General features: G+C 46.9%; 2 protein-coding genes across 4 annotated transcripts; both read left to right on the top strand.

Moving 5' to 3' along the window:
* Positions 1 to 8281: 8281 nt before the first annotated feature.
* LOC109767144 (putative F-box/FBD/LRR-repeat protein At4g03220) lies at positions 8282 to 11412 on the top strand. Of its 2 annotated transcripts, XM_073500539.1 has the most exons (4): positions 8282 to 9768; positions 9847 to 9933; positions 10040 to 10243; positions 10887 to 11412. In XM_073500539.1, the coding sequence occupies exons 1-4, from the start codon at positions 8899 to 8901 to the stop codon at positions 11262 to 11264; spliced, it is 1539 nt and encodes a 512-aa protein (XP_073356640.1). In that variant the 5' UTR covers positions 8282 to 8898; the 3' UTR covers positions 11265 to 11412. The 2 variants fall into 2 exon arrangements, with proteins under 2 accessions (XP_073356640.1, XP_040254237.1); XM_040398303.3 differs by having other exon boundaries at positions 8493 to 9933.
* Positions 11413 to 13980: 2568 nt separating this feature from the next.
* Positions 13981 to 18674, top strand: LOC109767145 (uncharacterized). Of its 2 annotated transcripts, none has more exons than XM_020325915.4 (9): positions 13981 to 14289; positions 15031 to 15191; positions 16575 to 16663; positions 16740 to 16875; positions 16991 to 17065; positions 17194 to 17315; positions 17412 to 17487; positions 18158 to 18217; positions 18299 to 18674. In XM_020325915.4, the coding sequence occupies exons 2-9, from the start codon at positions 15057 to 15059 to the stop codon at positions 18431 to 18433; spliced, it is 828 nt and encodes a 275-aa protein (XP_020181504.1). In that variant the 5' UTR covers positions 13981 to 14289; positions 15031 to 15056; the 3' UTR covers positions 18434 to 18674. The 2 variants fall into 2 exon arrangements, with proteins under 2 accessions (XP_020181504.1, XP_020181503.1); XM_020325914.4 differs by having other exon boundaries at positions 13981 to 14298.
* Positions 18675 to 18881: the final 207 nt, after the last annotated feature.

Here is an 18881-nt window from a genome sequence, read left to right as displayed (position 1 = left end):
CTCCTCTCCTCTAGCTTTCGCCTCCTCATCCTCCTCCTCCTCCTCTCCTCTTTCTTCTTCTTCTTCTTCTTCTTCTTCTTCTTCTTCTTCTTCTTCTTTCTTCTCCTCCTCCTCCTCCTCTCCTCTTTCTTCTTCTTCTTCTTCTTCTTCTTCTTCTTCTTCTTCTTTCTTCTCCTCCTCCTCCTCCTCTTCTTCTTCTTCTTCTTCTTCTTCTTCTTCTTTCTTCTCCTCCTCCTCCTCCTCCTCCTCCTCTTCTTCTTCTTCTTCTTCTTCTTCTTCTTCTTCTTCTTCTTCTTCTTCTTCTTCTTCTTCTTCTTCTTCTTCTTCTTCTTCTTCTCCTTTTTCCTCTTCTTAAACCTACCACTAAGTAACCTAAAACAAAACTAAAAGTAATCTAAACTAAAAAACAGAAAAAACAGAAAAAAAATCTAAAACTAAAAAACTAAACTAAACTAAATCTAAAACTAAACTAAAAGTAATCTAAAACTAAAAATCTAAAACTAAAAAACTAAACTAAACTAAAAAAACAGAAAAACAGGAAAAACAAGGAGAAGAGGGGTGGGGCTCACCTGCGACAGGGGTGGGGCGCTCGCCGACGGAGGGGCGGCGGGGGCGCTCGCCGACGGAGGGGCGGCGGGGGCGCCGCCAACGGAGGGGCGGCTGGGTGGCGCTAGCCGGGCGGAGGGGTGGGGGGCGACGGGGCGGAGGGGTGGGGGCGACGGGGCGGAGGGGGCGACGGGGCGGAGGGGTGCGGGCGACGGGGCGGAGGGGGCGACGGGGCGGAGGGGTGCGGGCGACGGGGCGGAGGGGGTGACGGGGCGGCGCCGGGCGGCGGGTGGGGGGGCGACGGGGCGGAGGGGGCGACGGGGCGGAGGGGTGGGGGCGGAGGAGTGGGTGGGCGGCGGGCGACGGGGCGGCAAGGGCCGGGGGCGGCGGCGGGCGGCGGCGACGGGCGGGCGGGATGTGCACGGTGGCGGGGCGCGTCGGGGAGGAGAGAGAGGAGAGAACGGAGAGTAACGGGCGGGGGGGTACGGGCCGTTAGGTAATCGGCTCTTTGCCGTCCGCCAATCTTTGCCGTCCGCCTTTTTTCCTCTTTGCCGTACGGCAAAGAGGTGGGGCGTTAAGTTTTTTCAAACGGGCGGGGGGTGGGGGCCACCTCCCTCTTTGCCGTCCGCCAGCGGACGGCAAAGATTCTTTGCCGTCTGCTAGCAGACGGCAAAGAGCTGGCAGATGGCAAAGAGCTTCTTTGCCGTCTGCCATTTCTTTGTCGTCCGCTTTTTGGTAGCTGATGGCAAAGAGCTTCTTTGCCGTCAGCTAGCAGACGGCAAAGAGCTGGCAGATGGCAAATTAGCTGATTCCAGTAGTGCATGGTGCATGCTGGCAGTGACATGGGACTTGCCTATTTGATGTAACCTCAACTTGAATAATATAGCCTCCAAGTACCGGGTCGTAAGCCTGCAGCGACTCAGGACTATTCCCTCCATTGTAAAATAAATCATATACCTTGATAAAATAATAGCCATTGCGCTGAAGCGACTTTAAAGACCTCCATCATAATATTGATAATCATAATAAAAATCTAGCCATGTTGGCTATTCAAGATTTGAATAATATAATCTTATCGGTGACAAGTAGATCCGAAGCTCAAATATTCGGCAGCTCTTGGCCGATGGCGACTTAATGCGCATTCATTGTAAGCCGGAATTTCATAACCCGGCGGCTTATAGCCTTTGAGAAAATCAAGAATTGATAACCCTTTTGAGACACCAATTTCAATCTTTGATGATGGGCTTGAACTTAATCATTTATGTAAGTCATAGCTCTATAAATCCTGCACAGAGCTTAAACAACATATACCCTGGCGACTTAACGTCAAAAGCCAGGGCGGGTAACCATCCAAATGTAGTCTTATCCTGCACACAAGTAGATCACAAGAACCCTGTGATATTGAATTTTCACTGCCGGTTTATGTGACTTGTGCAGTAAGGGTGATAACCCAATCTTTAGAAATCAAGACTTTCAAATGTTTATGATTGTCATATGATGGCGACTTATCATCCAAAGTCAAGCCGGGTTTATCGAAGCCACATATATGCTTCAGATATGAACAAAAAGGGTCTCACGACAAAATCAAAGATCGCTTTCAAAAAACTTAAGCCAAATAGAAAGAAAAATTGAGGCTTCTGATTCGAATACGATCAGTAATCCGTTCCAAAGGGGTTAAACTAGGATTCGAATACGATCATGTAGCCCCCAGTGGCTTTGGCGTTGCGCCGATCAAGAAGGTACCGACAGCTATGTTCTCTTTGGTTCGAATACGACCTATGTTTGAACAGGAAGCCCCCTAATGACCTTGAGAGTTTTTTAACGACTCTGATTCGAATACGATCAAAGTCGGTTCCCAAAAGGGGTTGAGCTATGATTCGAATACGATCAAGAAGCCCCCTAGTGAGCTCGGTAGTGTGCCGATCAAGAGGGTACCGACAGCTATGTTGTCTTTGGTTCGAATACGACCTATGTTTGAACAGGAAGGCCCCTAGTGATCATGAGAATATTTAACGACTCTGATTCGAATACGATCAGGGTCACATCAAAAGGGTTAAGCTAAATTCGAATACGATCAGCTCTCAATGGTCATTAAAGCAGGGAACCTATGTTTGGGTTGTGCTTTGTAATAGACTCTTTTTGGTCCCTTTAATTTTTCCTGAGAACTCGAACTTTTGCGAGAGATAAATTCTTTTTGAACCGGAAAAAACTGGATATTGAGAGTTTTAAAGTTTTGTGATAAACAAATTTACCTTGAACCGGATTTGAGAGCTTCAAAACTTTGTGGCAGATAAATTTCCCTTGAACCGGATTTTAAACCGGATATTTAAGAGCTTCAGTGCCTTGTGGGAGATGTCAAGTCTCTTGAGCCGGATCTAAACCGGAATCCTTCTTTTTAAGCCAAAAATTTTCTGACGGCCTTTAAACTTTTCACCAATATGGCGGTAGCCTCCGGGACCGGGTTATTTTTCCCTCCAATGACCCGGAGTTCTTGAATGCATTGAAACCGACCAATGCTGCCGAGTCATATCGTTGTAGCCCCCGAGTCTCAAGACGACTCGAGGAGTTGGCTTTGAGATTCTCCATATTGACCATAGCATAAGGTGTATATCATTGGTGTTGATAGCGCGATGTGAATCCACAGAAGGTTGAAGTGACTGCGGCGGGTTATAAATGATCCTGTATGAGCCGTGCCAGCAACTCGGCCAATGGTTCCTTCCAACTGGCGATTTAAAGTTAACAAAACTGTAGTGGCGGCGACTTGTGCGCCTGCTCATTGAGCCATCCAATGCAAACGGTGGTTGATGATAATTTGCCTCCAATTTGAAAGAAAACCGGGCTACCCAAGCTGTGACTTGCTCATACCCAATAAACAGCTCATTCAGACAGGTGCAGCCCGGTATGCTGATGTAGACCAGGCAACGAGAGATGGACGACAAGGACGACCACAACATCAGAGGCGGCACAGACAGATGAATCGGCCGCGGCATTGTAAGCCGACGCGGACGGGAGAGTTAGCCACATCATGTTAATGTAGTGAACAATTGTCCTGCCTCAAAAACATCACAGGCCAGAGTGATTGCTCTTTTAAAGAAAACAATATATAGTATATATATATATGCTGGATTGATTTCACCTGACATGTCAGGCCAGAAATTATCCACCGCGGAGTTGATGATCACCACGGTGAAGCTGAAATCAATCACGGCCAAGTCAACCGCTGGAGCAAACAGATGAGCCGGCCGCGGCGTTGTAAACCGGCGCGGAAGGGCGAGTCAATCGCAGGAGCGGTAAGCCGCGCGGACGCCGAGCCAATCATGGGCGTGGTTCCAGCGAGTTAATGTAGATCGAGCTACACGGGCGGCGGCTTGCGCACACCCGTTTAACAGCAAACGGGCGCAGATGCCAGTGCATGATGATGCTACCACACACTCCATAGGCATAGCATGGCACCACCTTGATAATGAATCATTGTCCTGCATAAAATATATTGCGGACCAGAATAATTTGTTCTTGGAAAAACAATATATGCGCTAATAAAATAATCCTTAGATAGATATGACCTGATTGTAGCAGAAAAAACTCCACCGGGCGGCGGCTCAACGCGGCCCCAGCGGATCAACACAGCAGAGGCGACTCAACGGCGGCTTAGAATGGCCCTGACGGCTCAAGATGGCCTCCATAGACTCAAACGCGGCACAGACGCGGGTGAATCGGCCGTGGGAGCCGGCAGGTAATTCAGCCGTGGCCTCACAAACTGGCGTGGACGGGAGAGCCAGCAGCGGTGTCGTAAGCCGGTGCGGCGAGGCCAGGAATCGCAGGCACAGTAAGCCGCGCGGACGAGCGAGTGGATGTAGACCGGGCTGCAAGGGCGGCGACTTGCGCACGCTCTGTATCCGTGGCATGAAACCACTTTTATAATGAACAATTGTCCTGCATAAAATATATTATGGGCAAGAGTAATTGTTCTCGGATAAATGATATATACTTAAAAATAGACAGAAAGAATAGCACCTGATATTTTCGTCGGATGAACGCGGACACTGATCCTGAATTACGGTGAGTACTAGCACTGTCCGTACGAAATCATCCGTACTAGTGCTAGTACGTGACTACTGAATGCCTTTGATGTTCATATGGTGACACACAGCATGTGAGGGAGCTCAATCCATTGAGCTTTGGAACTCGTGTAGATTAATTAATGGTACTTGGTCACGTGGGCGCCTAATTTTAATTTGGTACTTGGTCCAGGTGATGTTGCCCTCCACTTCCTTGCTTGGAATTGTTGCGTCAGGTTCAAATCGCCACATGCATGGGCGGCGGCTTGACTCACGGTGCGGGTGGCCTAGAGGCGAGGTCGCGTGGTGGCTGCCTGAAAAAGTGAGGCGACGGACGCGACCCGTCGGCTGGCGGGTCAAGGCCGGACGGCTCAGCAGCCGGTGGCGACTTCAATCAGGCACAAAACCGAATGGTGATGGCAATTTGCCGCAAAGCTGCGGGAGCGGCGCGAGGTGGTCGGCTTGACGCGACGAGCCTGATGAGAAAACCCGTGACAGGGCGGGTCACGGCGGCGACTCGGACAGCCGCCAGTGCGGCGGACGGCGACTCGGCTGCAGAGTTGGAGACGGAGTCCAAATCTGGATCGTGTAGAACAACATTGACCGTATGCTTGTTCACGCGACAGCGACAAAATTTCCATCGGATGTGCTTTTTTCCTCCCTTTTGATTTAACTTGCCTTGGAGGACGTACGTGTGTACATTGCTTGGCTGCATTAGTATGCATGCTTGACTCGTGCGTCCGTAACAAAGACCCGTTGAACTGATGAATTTCCAAACCGGCTTCTCCTCATCCGGAAACTTACGAACTTCTCGAAACCCTAAGAAAAATCCCTCCAAGAACTCAACACCACCGTGCGCGAGCCCCACGGTGGGCGCCAACTGTCGTGGAATAGTCATGGCAGATGCCCTTAGTGTCAGGACTTAGTCGCGAGGCCAGCGCATCTATGTGGTAGCTTGAGAGGGGTTGGGCGGAATCGAGAAACGCAACGCAAGACAAGGATTTTTAGACAGCTTCGGGCCCCGGGAAACATCATCCGGTAATAACCCTACATGCTGTTTGAGGCTAGATCTCATTACGCTCATGAGGGAGTCGTCGTAAACTGGCTCTCCTCTAATTGTGTCTAGCCCTAGAGATTATTGATTGTTGCTTGTCCCTCTTTGGGGTGCCCTGCCCCTCCTTATATAAGTTAGAGGGGCGGGTTACATGCGGAGTCCTAGTAGGACTAGGACTAGTCTATCTTTTCTTACAAGTTGAATACAAGTCCGGGTCTTGCGTCCTCGTAAAGCAAATATTCGTCATCCCTTTCTCCTTAAGCCGGCCCACCAGAGTATAAGCTAGCCTGCTGGGCCTTGGGCCTTGTCGTCCGTCTGATCCGCCCGCCGGGTCTCCAGTGAGTCACAATGTCCAGGCGGGTTACCTGTGAATTGCCATGTTCGGGCGGATCACGAGTGAGTCGCCAAGCTCTAGCCAGGTCTCTGGTGAGTCGCCAAGTCTGGCCGGGTCATACCCCGGGGTATATCCCCGACATTAGCCCCCAGTTTAATTTGGATTTATCCATGTTGAACTGATCCTGCAAAATAACTCAAGAACAAATTTGACAGGTTGTGCTCCGGGTTAAATATTCTTGTAAGCCGGCACCTGATCATCCCTCAGTCCTTGACATTTTCTCCTGGAATATCCGGGTCAATAGGCCAGCTTCATAATCCGTTTGCTGACATTGGCTCTTGTAAAGAAATGTTATAAGAAATAATCCATTTGAGTCGGCCTTCAATGCTCTGATTTGACAAAAATATTGGTCTTGAAATATTCAACTGATATTCAGCCAGCTTAAAGATGTAGATCTGGCCGATTTATGATCGCCAAGATTGCCGGGTTATAAATAAATGTAGAAATGTGCTGGAAAAAAAAATAAAAAAGAAGGAATAAAGAAAACTAAAGAAAGAAACAAAAAAAATCAATAAAAACAAAAATAAAGAAAAAATGTAGAGTCTTGGAGCTTTTGCCAATGTTTTGTTCTTTGCATTTGAGGGCTCCACATTCACATCTCATTGCCATACCTAAATGAACTTTTCTGAGATATTCTTTGAATATGTATTAGTTCAATGATGTATATGTTGTTATGAATTAGCAAAACCACCCGGTGATTAGTTGCACTTTCACGGTCCTGACACTAAGCCCGGAGGTGACTCTCTGGAGCACGCGTCCGTGGTTGTTTGGCATTGCTGGAACCCTTCCTCCAGGCCACGATCGATCCGAGGGAGGAAAATGAGTGGAGGAACAGGGAGAGAGGCACAAAAGGGGAGGAGATAATTCTTCATGGTGTGGCAGCTGGACTCATGGAGGCGTTGACGGAGGTGTCGTAGCAGGGGAAGGGGGGATGGGGCCGGCGATGGCGGTGCACGAGGAAGGAACACGTGCGGGCCTGGGGTGATTTTTCTAGATTAAAGAGAGAGGTGGGCCTGAGGAAGATTTTTCTAGACGAGCAAACAGTGGAGAGACAAAGCGGTGAACCAACACGCAAGCCAGAAAATCGGATGTCTAGCGAGAGGTAAAAATTGTAGCGAATGAGCAAGGTAGAAAAACAGCTGTCGCTACCACGTTGATCGGAGACCCACCAAAAATCGGTAAGAATTCAAAACCTACACGCTGTAGTTTCTTGCATTATTTGGGTTGAAGAATATCAAATATCAATATGTGCATGATGTTGAATTTAAAGATGTAGTAATGCATCATTGTAAGAAGAACATGAAGCAAATTCATCCATTAATGGTGGATTTGTGTTCATGTTAACCAGTGATTATTTTTTTTTTTTTGAGGAATCAACGGGGGGGCAAGGCGCCCCACCTGAACTATCATTTCTCAAGCAGCAAGCTGCGTCAGTACACGGGAAAAGCGAGTACAGGGAGGGTTTTTAACGGGTCTTTCACACCCAAAATGGAGAGCTGAGAACTACAGCCTCAAGAAAAACTATACAGAGATAGCTAGGAGGATTGGTCTCCAGTCCAGGAGCGAGCTTCTGTCGATTGGCTTGAGGCGAAACGCCCAGTCGGAGAGGTCTGCAGCCGCAGCCTTGACGAGGCGGGTCATGGAGGGGCGCATGCCTTGGAAGACCACTTAGTGCCGGTGGTTCCAGATCCTCCAAAGGAGCAGAAGAAGCACCGTCGACCAGCAGCCGTCGGCGGTGGGGGAGGCAGGTTTTGCATCCCAGATCGATCTGCAGCACAGCGGTTGGGAGACGCCGAGAGCTGGCCAGAGTGCAGCGACCCTGCAACAGTCGAAGAGAAGATGGTTGGTGGTTTCTGACTCTTTGTGGCACAGCTCGCAGACATCCTCGGACCGCATATGCTTTTTGAGGAGATTCGCTTTGGAGTGCACTCGATCCTTGGCAACTAGCCAGCCAAATAGGCGCACCTTGTGTGGCGCCTTGGCACTCCAGAATTGGGCTTGGACCGGGCACCGAGTCCCAGCAAAGGTCAGCAGCTTGTAAATGGAGGAAGTGAGAGCCTTCTTGTCGACGCAGTCTCGCAAAACACGAGCATCCTCGTCATGATGGAGCGACGGGATTTCGGCAAGTAGGAGCTCCATCTCACTCGAGGCCACGGAGGATAGCCTTGGAGCGAGGTTAGGCCGCAGTCCACCATCAACGACCTCCTGGACGGTGGCAAGCGGCTGGATGGAATGAGAGAACAAGGCAGGCAGACGCGTCGCAAGGGCGCCGCCCAGCCCCCAATCGTCGAGCCAGAAGGCAGTCTTCCGGCCATCACCAAGCCGCACCTTGGTCAGGTCACGGAAGAGCGGGAGCAGCTGGGCGACGGGTCAGGAGGGCATTCTTGTCGTCAGCTCCGGCAAATTCCCTCCAAAACCAAGTGGCCCAAGCGGATTGCATGGGCTGGTGCAGTCGGTGAAGGAGCTTGACGAGCAGGCTTTTGTTTTAACCAGTAATGCATTCCAGCTAGTTCCGTTCATATTGTATTTTGAGTTTTTTTTTACATAGGTTTCGGTAAATTTGTGGTTCTGTGAAATTCGCTAAACAAAAAAAGATCGATGCGCATCCGGACGTCCCCCAAATCCGGCGAACCAAAGTCCTAGCGCCGCGCCCGGAGATCGCCCGCCGCACTTATCCGCCGACGTCGCCGCTCCACTTCACGCGCGGCGGCCGCCGTCGCTCCTCCTCGTAAATACATCCCTGAGGAATACCATCTGACCACCTCAACATATAATCCGCGTTCGCCCAGACGAAACTGGTGGAGCTCTCCATAGCGGAACAAAGCCGATCCAGCAAGAGACGCGCCATGGCCGGGGACCCGCGACTTCCCGGCGGCATCGACCGGATAAGCGGCCTCACGGACGACCTGCTCGGGCACATCCTCTCCTTCATGCCCGTCTGGGAGGCTGTGCGCCTGTCCGCGCTCTCCAGGCGGTGGCGGGGCGCCTGGGCCCACGCCCCCGTCCTCAACATCTCCGATAAGCAGCACCCGGACCGGTTCCTCGACTTCGCCGGCGCGGCGCTCGCGCGGTACGGCCAGCCCGACATCCCGTCCCTCGCCGTGACCATCGGTCGCCGGTCCAGTCTCGGCCCCGCCACGGCCGCTTGGCTCCGCGGCGCCATGGAGCACGTCGTCGGATCTATCCGCGTCCAGGTGGACCGGCACACCCCTCCGCTGGATCAGCTGGTTCTGCCACGCAGCCTGCGAGCCACGGCCATGGCCCTGGACTTGAGCGGCGACGTCCTCTCCAAAGGCGTGCTCGTCCTCCCGGAGCCTGCCGAACCTGCCCCTTTCCGGCGGATGACAGAGCTGAGCCTCTCGAGCGTGCGTCTGCAGGTGCAGCCAGACAGGCTTGGCGAGTTCTTGTCGTCATGCTTCCCCCAGCTGAGGAAGCTGCGCCTTCGCAAAGTTTGCAATGTGGCCGCGGAGCCGAGACTCTGGCCACTGATGCTCGATATGGACATGCTCGAGCTGGAGGTCGACAGCATCCACCAACTAACGGTGCTGCAGGTAGTGGCTGCCAAACTCCGGCTGCTGATCGTGAGACACTGCTTCGAGAGTCTGGCTGTGCTCCGCGCCGACATCGTGTTCAAGGTCTTCGCGCCGGGGCTGGAGGTGATCAGCTGGACCGGCTGGTTCCCGAAGCAGCTCAACTTCCTACCCGACGCGCAATGTGTACGCCGACTGTCCGGCATCATTGTCAACTGGCCCAGCATATCGTGGGCTGACTACTGTTTGCCGGGTGTCATGCAGTTGCTCGAGACATGCTGTGGAGCTGACCGGCTAGATCTTTGTGTCGACATCTATGATGGATGGGTTCCATCCATGGTATCAAAACAGGTAGGAACACAAATTCAAGCTTAGTAGCTAGCTCTGCAGATTGCAAACTATATAAATCATCACAAATGCACATGTGTTTTCATGTTTTTTGTTTTTGCCTGTGCAGGATTTCATGGAACGCATGCCACACCTTCCCAACATCAGGACACTCTCCCTGACGATCGTCGCGATTCTCCGAATGCTTCGCTCTCCAATTGGTGAAATTGTCTTCTGCTTCCTTAGGCGATGCCCGAACCTAACTCTGCTTCACATCGACCTATCGACGCTGCACCAGTTTACAAGGCAGGATCCGCGTTATCTTGTGTTTCCGGTAAGTATGCACCTGAGATTTCTCAATGCTTAATGACTTTTATTCATAAACTGACCATGTTAGTCTATTTATTACTCATTAGGCATGGTCAGTTATATAGAATTCTATATCAAAACAGGTAGTTCATAGCGATGATATAGTATTCTTTATAAAATGTCAGCTTCAAACTCAGATGGTGGTACAGTATGACACATGCAAGTTTATTGTGAGCAACAAATATTGGGTAACTAATTATCTGGTTGAATATTTGTAAGAGTTAGCTAACTTTATTTGTCATTGGATGTGCTTGGATGAATGTGCATTTCTATCTGTTGGGCATTAGTCTGGTGAACACATATTTGACGTAAACCTAACTGAAGAAATACTAGAAATAACATGTAGTCCTAGGCTCCTAGCAACATATAGAGCTTGTGATTTGAACATACTTTAAAACTGCTTAGATATTGTTGGTTTATATATGACCGATCAAGATTCTCCTTTCCACATATAGCATTGTAAACTGAAATTGAAGTTGAAACTTTATATGGTGATATTTGGAATTGTGATAAAACGTAATTGCATCTGCATGTGTCTTTGGAATTCTTTCTGTCATTTTGATTTTTAACCCATATCATTTATGTTTCACTCCCAACTGAACTGTCAGGAAGATGATGCTGAAACTAAAGCTGCAAAGCCATGTCAAGACCGCGAATATGATCCGCGTAAAGCACACAAATACCAATTGCGACTAGGCTCTCTTCGAAAGATAAGAATAAGTGGCTTTGCCGGAACGGATGCTGAGATGGAGCTCGCCGATCTTCTTTTCGGAATTGGAGCCGAGCGGTCGGCGCTCGAGGGGATATCTATATCATCATTTGCACAGCTGAAGGGTCGCATTGGCAGGATCGCCCAGAAGATGAGGGCACGGTTCCCTCTTGTAGGAGGGCGCTGGGAAATCTCTTCCTTGGAAGAGAGCACGTGGACGAAGAACAATGATGGCCTGGAAAGATCAAATGCTCTTAGATCAACAACCATAATGTAGTTGCAGATATATATTGAATTTACTACGTAGCACCTATGATCAGTTGGTGCTTCCGTTCAGTTTTGCTTAAATTCAGATTCTATCTCAGCATGTGACAGGTTGTATTGTCTTGCATAGAAAATCTTGTGAAATTCCTGTGTTGCAAGCATGTACCAGGTATTTGTTTGACACAAACTGGTGCAAAGTACATGAAAACATATGCGGTTTATACGGGGGATGTTATTTCCGTGCGGGAGCCGATGAGCTGAGCCTTCATTTTGACGACTGACTTGGAGATGAACTCCTTGTCTATCCACAGGTTCAGTTTCTGAAAATGTTTGTGCCTCGGTGCCTGAAATTATCCTCCTCAATCCAACAGGAAGAAACCAGCCGACGAGCATTTGTCAGCAACTCCAATCAACTCTTGCACATCTCTGCGCATGCAGATGACGAATATGTCTCGTGGCTGCATCATTCAGGAAATGAAAACCCACATTTTTGCAGTGCAACTTTTCCAAGTACACATGTTGTAGTGTACTATATTTTGTGTCTAGGATCTTCTGCAACTTTAGTCGACGCACCTATCACTTTATCTGCAAGATTCCTGAGAAGTTTGTGACACAAAAAATACTTATTCCTCAGTGTAGCATCTGGTATGCAACCCGTCCGTTCCAAGCAGGGAGAAAGCAACCGATGAACAGCGGGCATCACGAAATAAAATCAGCACCATAGTACATCCAATCGGCGTGATGTTCACCGGTAATGCCCCCAAAGCAGCTAGTCAATCAAATCATGCACATTTTTGCAGATGCTGGTGACCAAAGATATCTGTCCGCTGTCCTGGCCGCGTCATTCAGAGAAACAAGATCACATTTTCGTAACTCAACTTTTGCAAGTACTACTGGCTCAGATGAGCCCGGGTGTGACCATTAAAAGCGTTTTAAATAGCAAAAGAAATTGATTATTTTACGATACAAGATGTTCATGTGCGTAATGTCTGAAGCTTGGATATCCAAAGAGCTCATGACAAAAAAGACACATGGAATTTGTCTTTTTTGCCATGAGCTCCTCGAGTGCCCAAACACCCTAAAATTTTCACAAACATCATGCTTGAGCATCTTACGCCACACACATACAAAAGATTTCTTTTGACTTTTTCTGCATTTTTTTGTATTTTCACTGTTTATCATGTGTAGATGAGTCCAGACACCGAATTGAATTATTGATTTTGTGTCTACTTTTTCTTTTGCAGCCCTTTTAGATGCACATATGACTTATAAAATCTTTTTCTAAACTTGACAATAATGCTTGTATTTTTTGGGTTTATTTTAATCTTCTAGGTGATGTTTATTCAGACTTGGGGACCCTTTCGTTTCCTGCTCTGGTTCTAACACAATCTTCTAGGTGATGTTTATTTTAATTTTTTTAGACTACAAAGCACCTGTGGCAACTTCATCAATTTCAAGATGTTGTGTCGGCTTTGAATGTGGTAATAGGGTATGTGGGCATCTATGTTTGTAAGTACACCATGTTAGGGACCCTTCCGTTTCCTGCTCTGGTTCCAACACAATCGGCCTGCCTCCCCCAAGAAAAGTCTAGGGTTCCCCTGCCTCCCGCCGGCACCGCCGTCGGTCTGCCTCATCTTCGATGGCCTTAGGGCCATGGCGGCGCGGTGGATCTCGGCCTTCGTCGGCCAGAGGGCTTTCTTTTTATTTATATCTTCGCGTTTTGTTAGAGTTTGTGTCCTGCTCAGAAAGACGAGACGGCGGCGGCTCCCTGAAGATGGAATAAGATTCTCCCCACCTAGCCCCTGTTTCGATGGTGTGTCTAGCATCATCGGTGAGCGCGTGGAGGTGTGCCTTCGGCGGATCTGTAATTGGTGGATTTGCTTGGATCTAGTCGTAGTTCGTCTATGTTCATGTGTTTTCAGGTTGGATCCTTCCGATCTACGCTACTCCCTCCATTCCATAATGTAGTGCCTATAGATTTTTGTGGAAGTCAAACTTTGCCAACTTTAACCAAGTGTATAGAGAAAACAGTCTACATCTACAATATCAAACATGTACATTCTGAAAATATAACTCATGATGTATCCAATGATGTGCATTTGGTATTCTAGATGTACCTACATTTCTCTATAAATATGGTCAAAGTTTGTAATGTTTGACTTTCGCAAAAATCTATAGGCACTACATTATGGAACGGAGGGAGTACTATATATCGACGGCGGCTGCTGTTCTACTGCGCTGGTCCTATGTGGTCTTAGCACGACGACTTACCGACTGTCTACTGCCACAAGTTTTGCCCGGCTCCGGCAAGGGAGGGGCAATGCTTCAGTACTTGTAGTCGTCACTAGGTAATCAAGGGATATGGATGTAATTTTTATTATTTCTGGTGTTTGTCGTACTGTCATGATCGAAGACGCATAGGTCGGATGTTTTCTAAAAAAAGTATACCGTGTTAGAAAAAAACTAATTTAATGAAAACCATTCATGAACTTGTTTATTTGCACCGGCGGAACGAAGTGATGCCACGTGTCGCGGCCGGGGACGCGCACGAACGAGCGAGCGAGGCTTCGCGACCCGTTCCGATCGCCGTGTACTACTAGTTTCTCGAAAAGAAAACTAGCATCGTACTTTATTTATTTGTTTATATACTCGTATTTATTTAATTAACTTATTTCTCCGGCCGCGACAGCACTTTGCATTATTTATTGCTCCGGCCGCGTCGCAATAATGCTCCTGCCGTGGAGCGAAATCCTTCTCCCGGAATTTTCTCTCTTGCCGTGGCCCGTGGGCATCGTCTCGTCTGCGGATTCCTTCCATCGAGTCCAGCGCTTTCTCCTCGCTCCCACCCCACCCTTCCCCTCCAATAGCCAAGCAAGAACTGGGACACAAGCAAAGCTTTGCCAAGAGGACTACCACCAGAGGAGGAGACAAGGAATCCGCCGCGCTCGCTTCCCCTCCAGCCCAACCCCAACCCCAACCAGGCCCCGCGGCGACCACAAGCTCCTCCGCTCCCCGCAACCTCGCCTCGCCACGCTCAGGTCGGTCAGGTGAGCTCCCCCTCCCTCCCCCCTGCCCCGCTCCTTCTGCGCTTCAGCTTGCTCTGCTCGCGTGCTTGGAGGACTGGAACTGGAAGCTTGGATTCCGACTAATCTGTGGAGATTGAAAGAGGGCAGACCCGGTCCTGGCGGCGGTTTCCCGCGGGGGATTTGGGGAGCTCGGTTAAACCTCTTTTTTTTTTTTGAACCTCTGGTATGTTGGGGGAGTGGGATCGACGGTAGAGACGCTGCTGCGCCTGATCTTTTATTAGTTGTAGTTCTAGCACGCGCTGGCTTGGCCACCTCACACACAGTCCACGGGCAGCGCGTCTGCTGCTTGTTACCGTCCTGGATGGATGGATACTGTACCTACTTTCTACCAGTTCAAGCCTGGTTTTCCCCTGATTGCAGCGGAACTTCACTTTTACTACAGTTGGTTGCATTTGCATGGGACAGGGCTAAATGCTGGCGTTTACTTCCACTTTTCGTCTTCTCTTGAGTACTAATTGTAGAAGAATCAAAACAAAACATGTCTTCTCTGATAGCGATTTGTCTCCTGAAATCGTTGATCCGTTACCCATGTGATGGAAGGTTGTTTGCTGTACCTGGCTGGAGATAATTGGGCCGGGACACCATAATTGTAGATATCGCGAAATGCTCATTAGTCCTGTGAGCTTTCATGCATGCACATTCTCAATTAGTAACTGCTGCTACTTAAATATCTCTGTCTGCTTTCTTCATTAGGCTGTTGAGTGGCCAGAAATCTGGATATGGATGTGCCTGCGGCTCCAGCCATGGCATTTAAAGCCTACAAGTACAAAGAGGTTCTTGTCAGGGACTACTTGCTCGCAGACTCGTATGCTCCATACGCTGCTGTGCTCGGGGGGATCCTGATGTGCAAATTGGTAATGTCATTCACCCTTGTTCTGTTAAGTCTTATGACCACTCTACTAGTAACCGTGCAATAACCTTTTTGTGTAGCATGTTGATTGGGCAAAAAATGTGTTAAACTTCTTTTCATGTTCATGTAGTTTGACTTACTGAGTTTCATGTGGGCGCTCAACTTTAATCTATTAATTAGAAAATGTTCTCATTATATTTTGAGTTTTTTTTTTCTGTAACATGTCAATTCGTATTGGTTTTATTCACCCTTTCCAAACCCGTGATTACACTGATGAGTGTAGATTAGGCGCCAGTTGAGCAAAGAAAATTTGCTTAGCAGTACATATTTGCTTATTAAGGTTTTGTATTTATTTGCAGATATACTTTATTTGTTTGACCTCAGTTCAGTATTCACTGTGACTTTATAAGCTAAGGTCAAATGTGATGCGGCTTTGAGCCCCACCATGTTATGGTTAAGCTAACGCAAACGGATTTTGGTTGAGCTAACTCAAATGTATTTTGGTTGAGCTAACTCAAACGCATCTTTGGTTGAGCTAACACAAATAAATTTTGAGTTTGATCGTATTGGTTTTATTCACCCTTCCAAACCGTGATTACACTGATGAGTGTAGACCAGGCACCAGCCACCAGTTGAACAAAGAAATTTTGCTTAGCAGTACATAATTGCTTATTAAGGTTGTATTTATTTGTAGATATATTTCATTTGTTTGACCTCAGTTCAGTATTCATTATGACTTTGTAAGCTAAGGTCAAATGCGATACAGCCTAAAGCCACACCATGTTATGGTTAAGCTAACGCAAACGGATTTTGGTTGAGCTAACTCAAACGGATTTTGGTTGAGCTAACTCATACGTATTTTTGGTTGAGCTAACACAAATAAATTTTGAGTTTGACTCGTATTGGTTTTATTCGCCCTTCCAAACCATGATTACACTGATGAGTGTAGATCAGGCGCCAGCCACCAGTTGAACGAAGAAATTTTGCTTAGCAGTACATAATTGCTTATTAAGGTTTGTATTTATTTGTAGATATATTTCATTTGTTTGACCTCAGTTCAGTATTCATTATGACTTTATAAGCTAAGGTCAAATGCGATACAGCCTAAAGCCACACCATGTTATGGTTAAGCTAACGCAAACGGATATTGGTTGAGCTAACGCAGATGAATTTTTACTGAGCTAACTTAGTATAGAAGGTATTCTTTGAGTAGCTTGCTGCAATAGAGTAGTGTGATACTAGCAATGAACATGATTTCTAGCATGCGTTGTCTCTGTGAACCTTAATTCTCAATGGAACTTCGAAAATGCATTTATCATACCTGAACTTCAATCATTGTAGAAGTTTCTTGACTATCACATAACATTATTTGTGTTTGTTATCTCAGGCCTATGATTTCACGCGCATTATCAGTTCATTTAACTTCAAAGGTTATGCTTCTCTTAACAATATGCAGAAGATCGAATGGAACAACAGGTGAGATTAATTTTACAACTTAGTATCCAACTCCCTCCTTTGTTATACATAATATTTATGATGTTTTATCTTCTAGGGGGATGTCCACTGTCCATGCAATATTCATTACAGTTATGTCAGTATACCTAGTGTTCTTCTCGGGTATGTTTTCTGACCAGCTGGATGGACCAGTAACAGTGAGAAGTTCAAGCCTCTCCAGTTTTACATTAGGGGTATGTGTATGCTATTACTTCATTTTATTTTCTTGAGAGAATGCACCAAAAGCTTCTTGTTTAACATCTCTAGCTTTCCATTGCTTCGTTCTGAGCTGAATCTCGTGTTTTCCAGGTCTCTATTGGGTATTTCATTACAGACATTGCCATGATATATTGGCTTTACCCTGCCCTTGGTGGAATGGAGTATGTAAGTAAATATGCTTTTGTCATGCCTTCCCCTTCTCCTCCTGTTCCACGTTCTAACTGACTAACCTTTGCCGGCTACTCTCATTCGACTCTTCTAAACTGCCTTTCTGTCTTTATTGTTACTTTTAGGTTATCCACCACATGCTGTCACTTATGTCTACAATGTACGCTATGCTTTCTGGGGAAGCACATGTATACATATACATGGGTCTCATCACTGAGACTACAACGCCAGGAATCAATCTAAGATGGTAACTTGTATATATGAACAAGTTCACAATTGTTGTTTATATATTGCCATACTTCAATCTGCCTAAACTGATATTATGTCCCTTGGTCTCATCAAGGTTCCTTGATGTTGCTGGAATGAAGAACTCCAAAGCTTACCTTGTTAACGGAGTTGCAATGGTTGTTACTTGGCTGGTAAGCACAAGCCACTATCTTGCTTATAAACGACACTAATTTGCAATGGTTCTTACTTGGCTGGTAAGAACAAGACACTATTCACTTATAAAATGACACATCGTATGGATGTTTAGAAAAACATTGAACTTGTATAACCACATCCAAGATTGTTGACTGCAGTAGTCCTACAATTTTCTGATTCACAATGTGTCCTAGCCTTCAAATCAGTGTAGTTGTGTTGACTGTTGACTACTTTGAATCTGACAAGTGGCTTGCTTCGAGGATATATTACTGATACATAAGTCTGTTTGTCCTACGCTAGAAACTGGAATTTGCTGCTGCACACCACAAAGGGAATAATTATCCATTACACACCACAAAGGGAATAATTATCAATTGGATCTTCTGAATTTCACGTTTCAAATTGGTAGCATACATCACATAAGTTTTGGTAGGTCATTTAAGTATTGGATTGTTTGTAAGGACAAACGTGGCCTTTGTAACTCCTTAGGGACTTGAGATAAAATTATGAAATTTACAGCCATAACGTGACCACTAATAGTACTCAGATTTACTCAAATCTGTTTGCTAAATCAGTATTATGATGCGTATGGTCTAAAAAACAAATATGATGTATTTTTATTACAACCAATTGGTTCCTAATCTCGAAACAAATGCCTTCATGCAGGTTGCAAGGATAATCCTGTTCATGTACTTGTTTTACCACATGTTTGTACATTATGACCAGGTATATGACGGTTCATTCTGAGTTCACTATGCACCACAGCTACCGCACACATAATTCTGAGTTATACTTGTTCATTGACAGATTAAGAAGATGAACACCTTCGGCTATTTTCTGGTACTTATTGCGCCTTGCATAATCTTCGTGATGAATGTGCTTTGGTTCTCCAAGATCCTAAAAGGCCTCAAGAAGACGATGGCCAAGAGGCATGCTGAGTAGTGGAATGTGTGTTCATGATTAACGTACGGCCACCATCCGATCATCTGTAGATTTGGTTACATCTGCATATAGCTTATGAGTAGTCAGTCACTACTGTAGCCCATACCTGTGATTTCAGCTCGGCTGTCATGTTTCGGTGTATGACTACCCAGCCAGCCTTTCCTAGACGCTCGATTTGTATATATGTTTGGTTACGGCTGCATTTACCTATTTGCATGTTAATAAATCTTTTAGTTGTGTATATGTGCTTGTATCTCTGAGCCTGTCTTTGAGTGAATTTTTTCTGTGTTTCAGTCGCATATTTTTGTCATTTTCCATAGTTCTGGAGATCCCTCTAGTGAGTCTGCCTTCGTAACGAAAATACGCTCACCTTAAGGATATTTCCTCTTTAGCTCCCACGCAATTAAATTAGAATTCGTGAAAACTCGGCGCAGCTTGCTATTAGGTC

Source organism: Aegilops tauschii, chromosome 1, assembly GCF_002575655.3.
Source record: "Aegilops tauschii subsp. strangulata cultivar AL8/78 chromosome 1, Aet v6.0, whole genome shotgun sequence".
In the NCBI taxonomy this organism is placed as follows: Eukaryota; Viridiplantae; Streptophyta; class Magnoliopsida; order Poales; family Poaceae; genus Aegilops; species Aegilops tauschii.
This window is presented reverse-complemented; position numbering and strand designations above follow the sequence as displayed.

What these genes read in the sequence shown, in the direction of transcription:
- LOC109767144 (XM_040398303.3), top strand. Translation starts at nt 8,899, where the DNA reads ATGGCCGGGGACCCGCGACTTCCCGGCGGCATCGACCGGATAAGCGGC. An exon ending in CATCCATGGTATCAAAACAG is followed by an intron (nt 9,934 to 10,039) that starts GTAGGAACACAA and finishes TTGCCTGTGCAG; the next exon opens with GATTTCATGGAACGCATGCC. An exon ending in CGCGTTATCTTGTGTTTCCG is followed by an intron (nt 10,244 to 10,886) that starts GTAAGTATGCAC and finishes CTGAACTGTCAG; the next exon opens with GAAGATGATGCTGAAACTAA.
- LOC109767145 (XM_020325915.4), top strand. Translation starts at nt 15,057, where the DNA reads ATGGATGTGCCTGCGGCTCCAGCCATGGCATTTAAAGCCTACAAGTAC. An exon ending in AAGATCGAATGGAACAACAG is followed by an intron (nt 16,664 to 16,739) that starts GTGAGATTAATT and finishes TTTATCTTCTAG; the next exon opens with GGGGATGTCCACTGTCCATG. An exon ending in CAATGGTTGTTACTTGGCTG is followed by an intron (nt 17,488 to 18,157) that starts GTAAGCACAAGC and finishes GCCTTCATGCAG; the next exon opens with GTTGCAAGGATAATCCTGTT.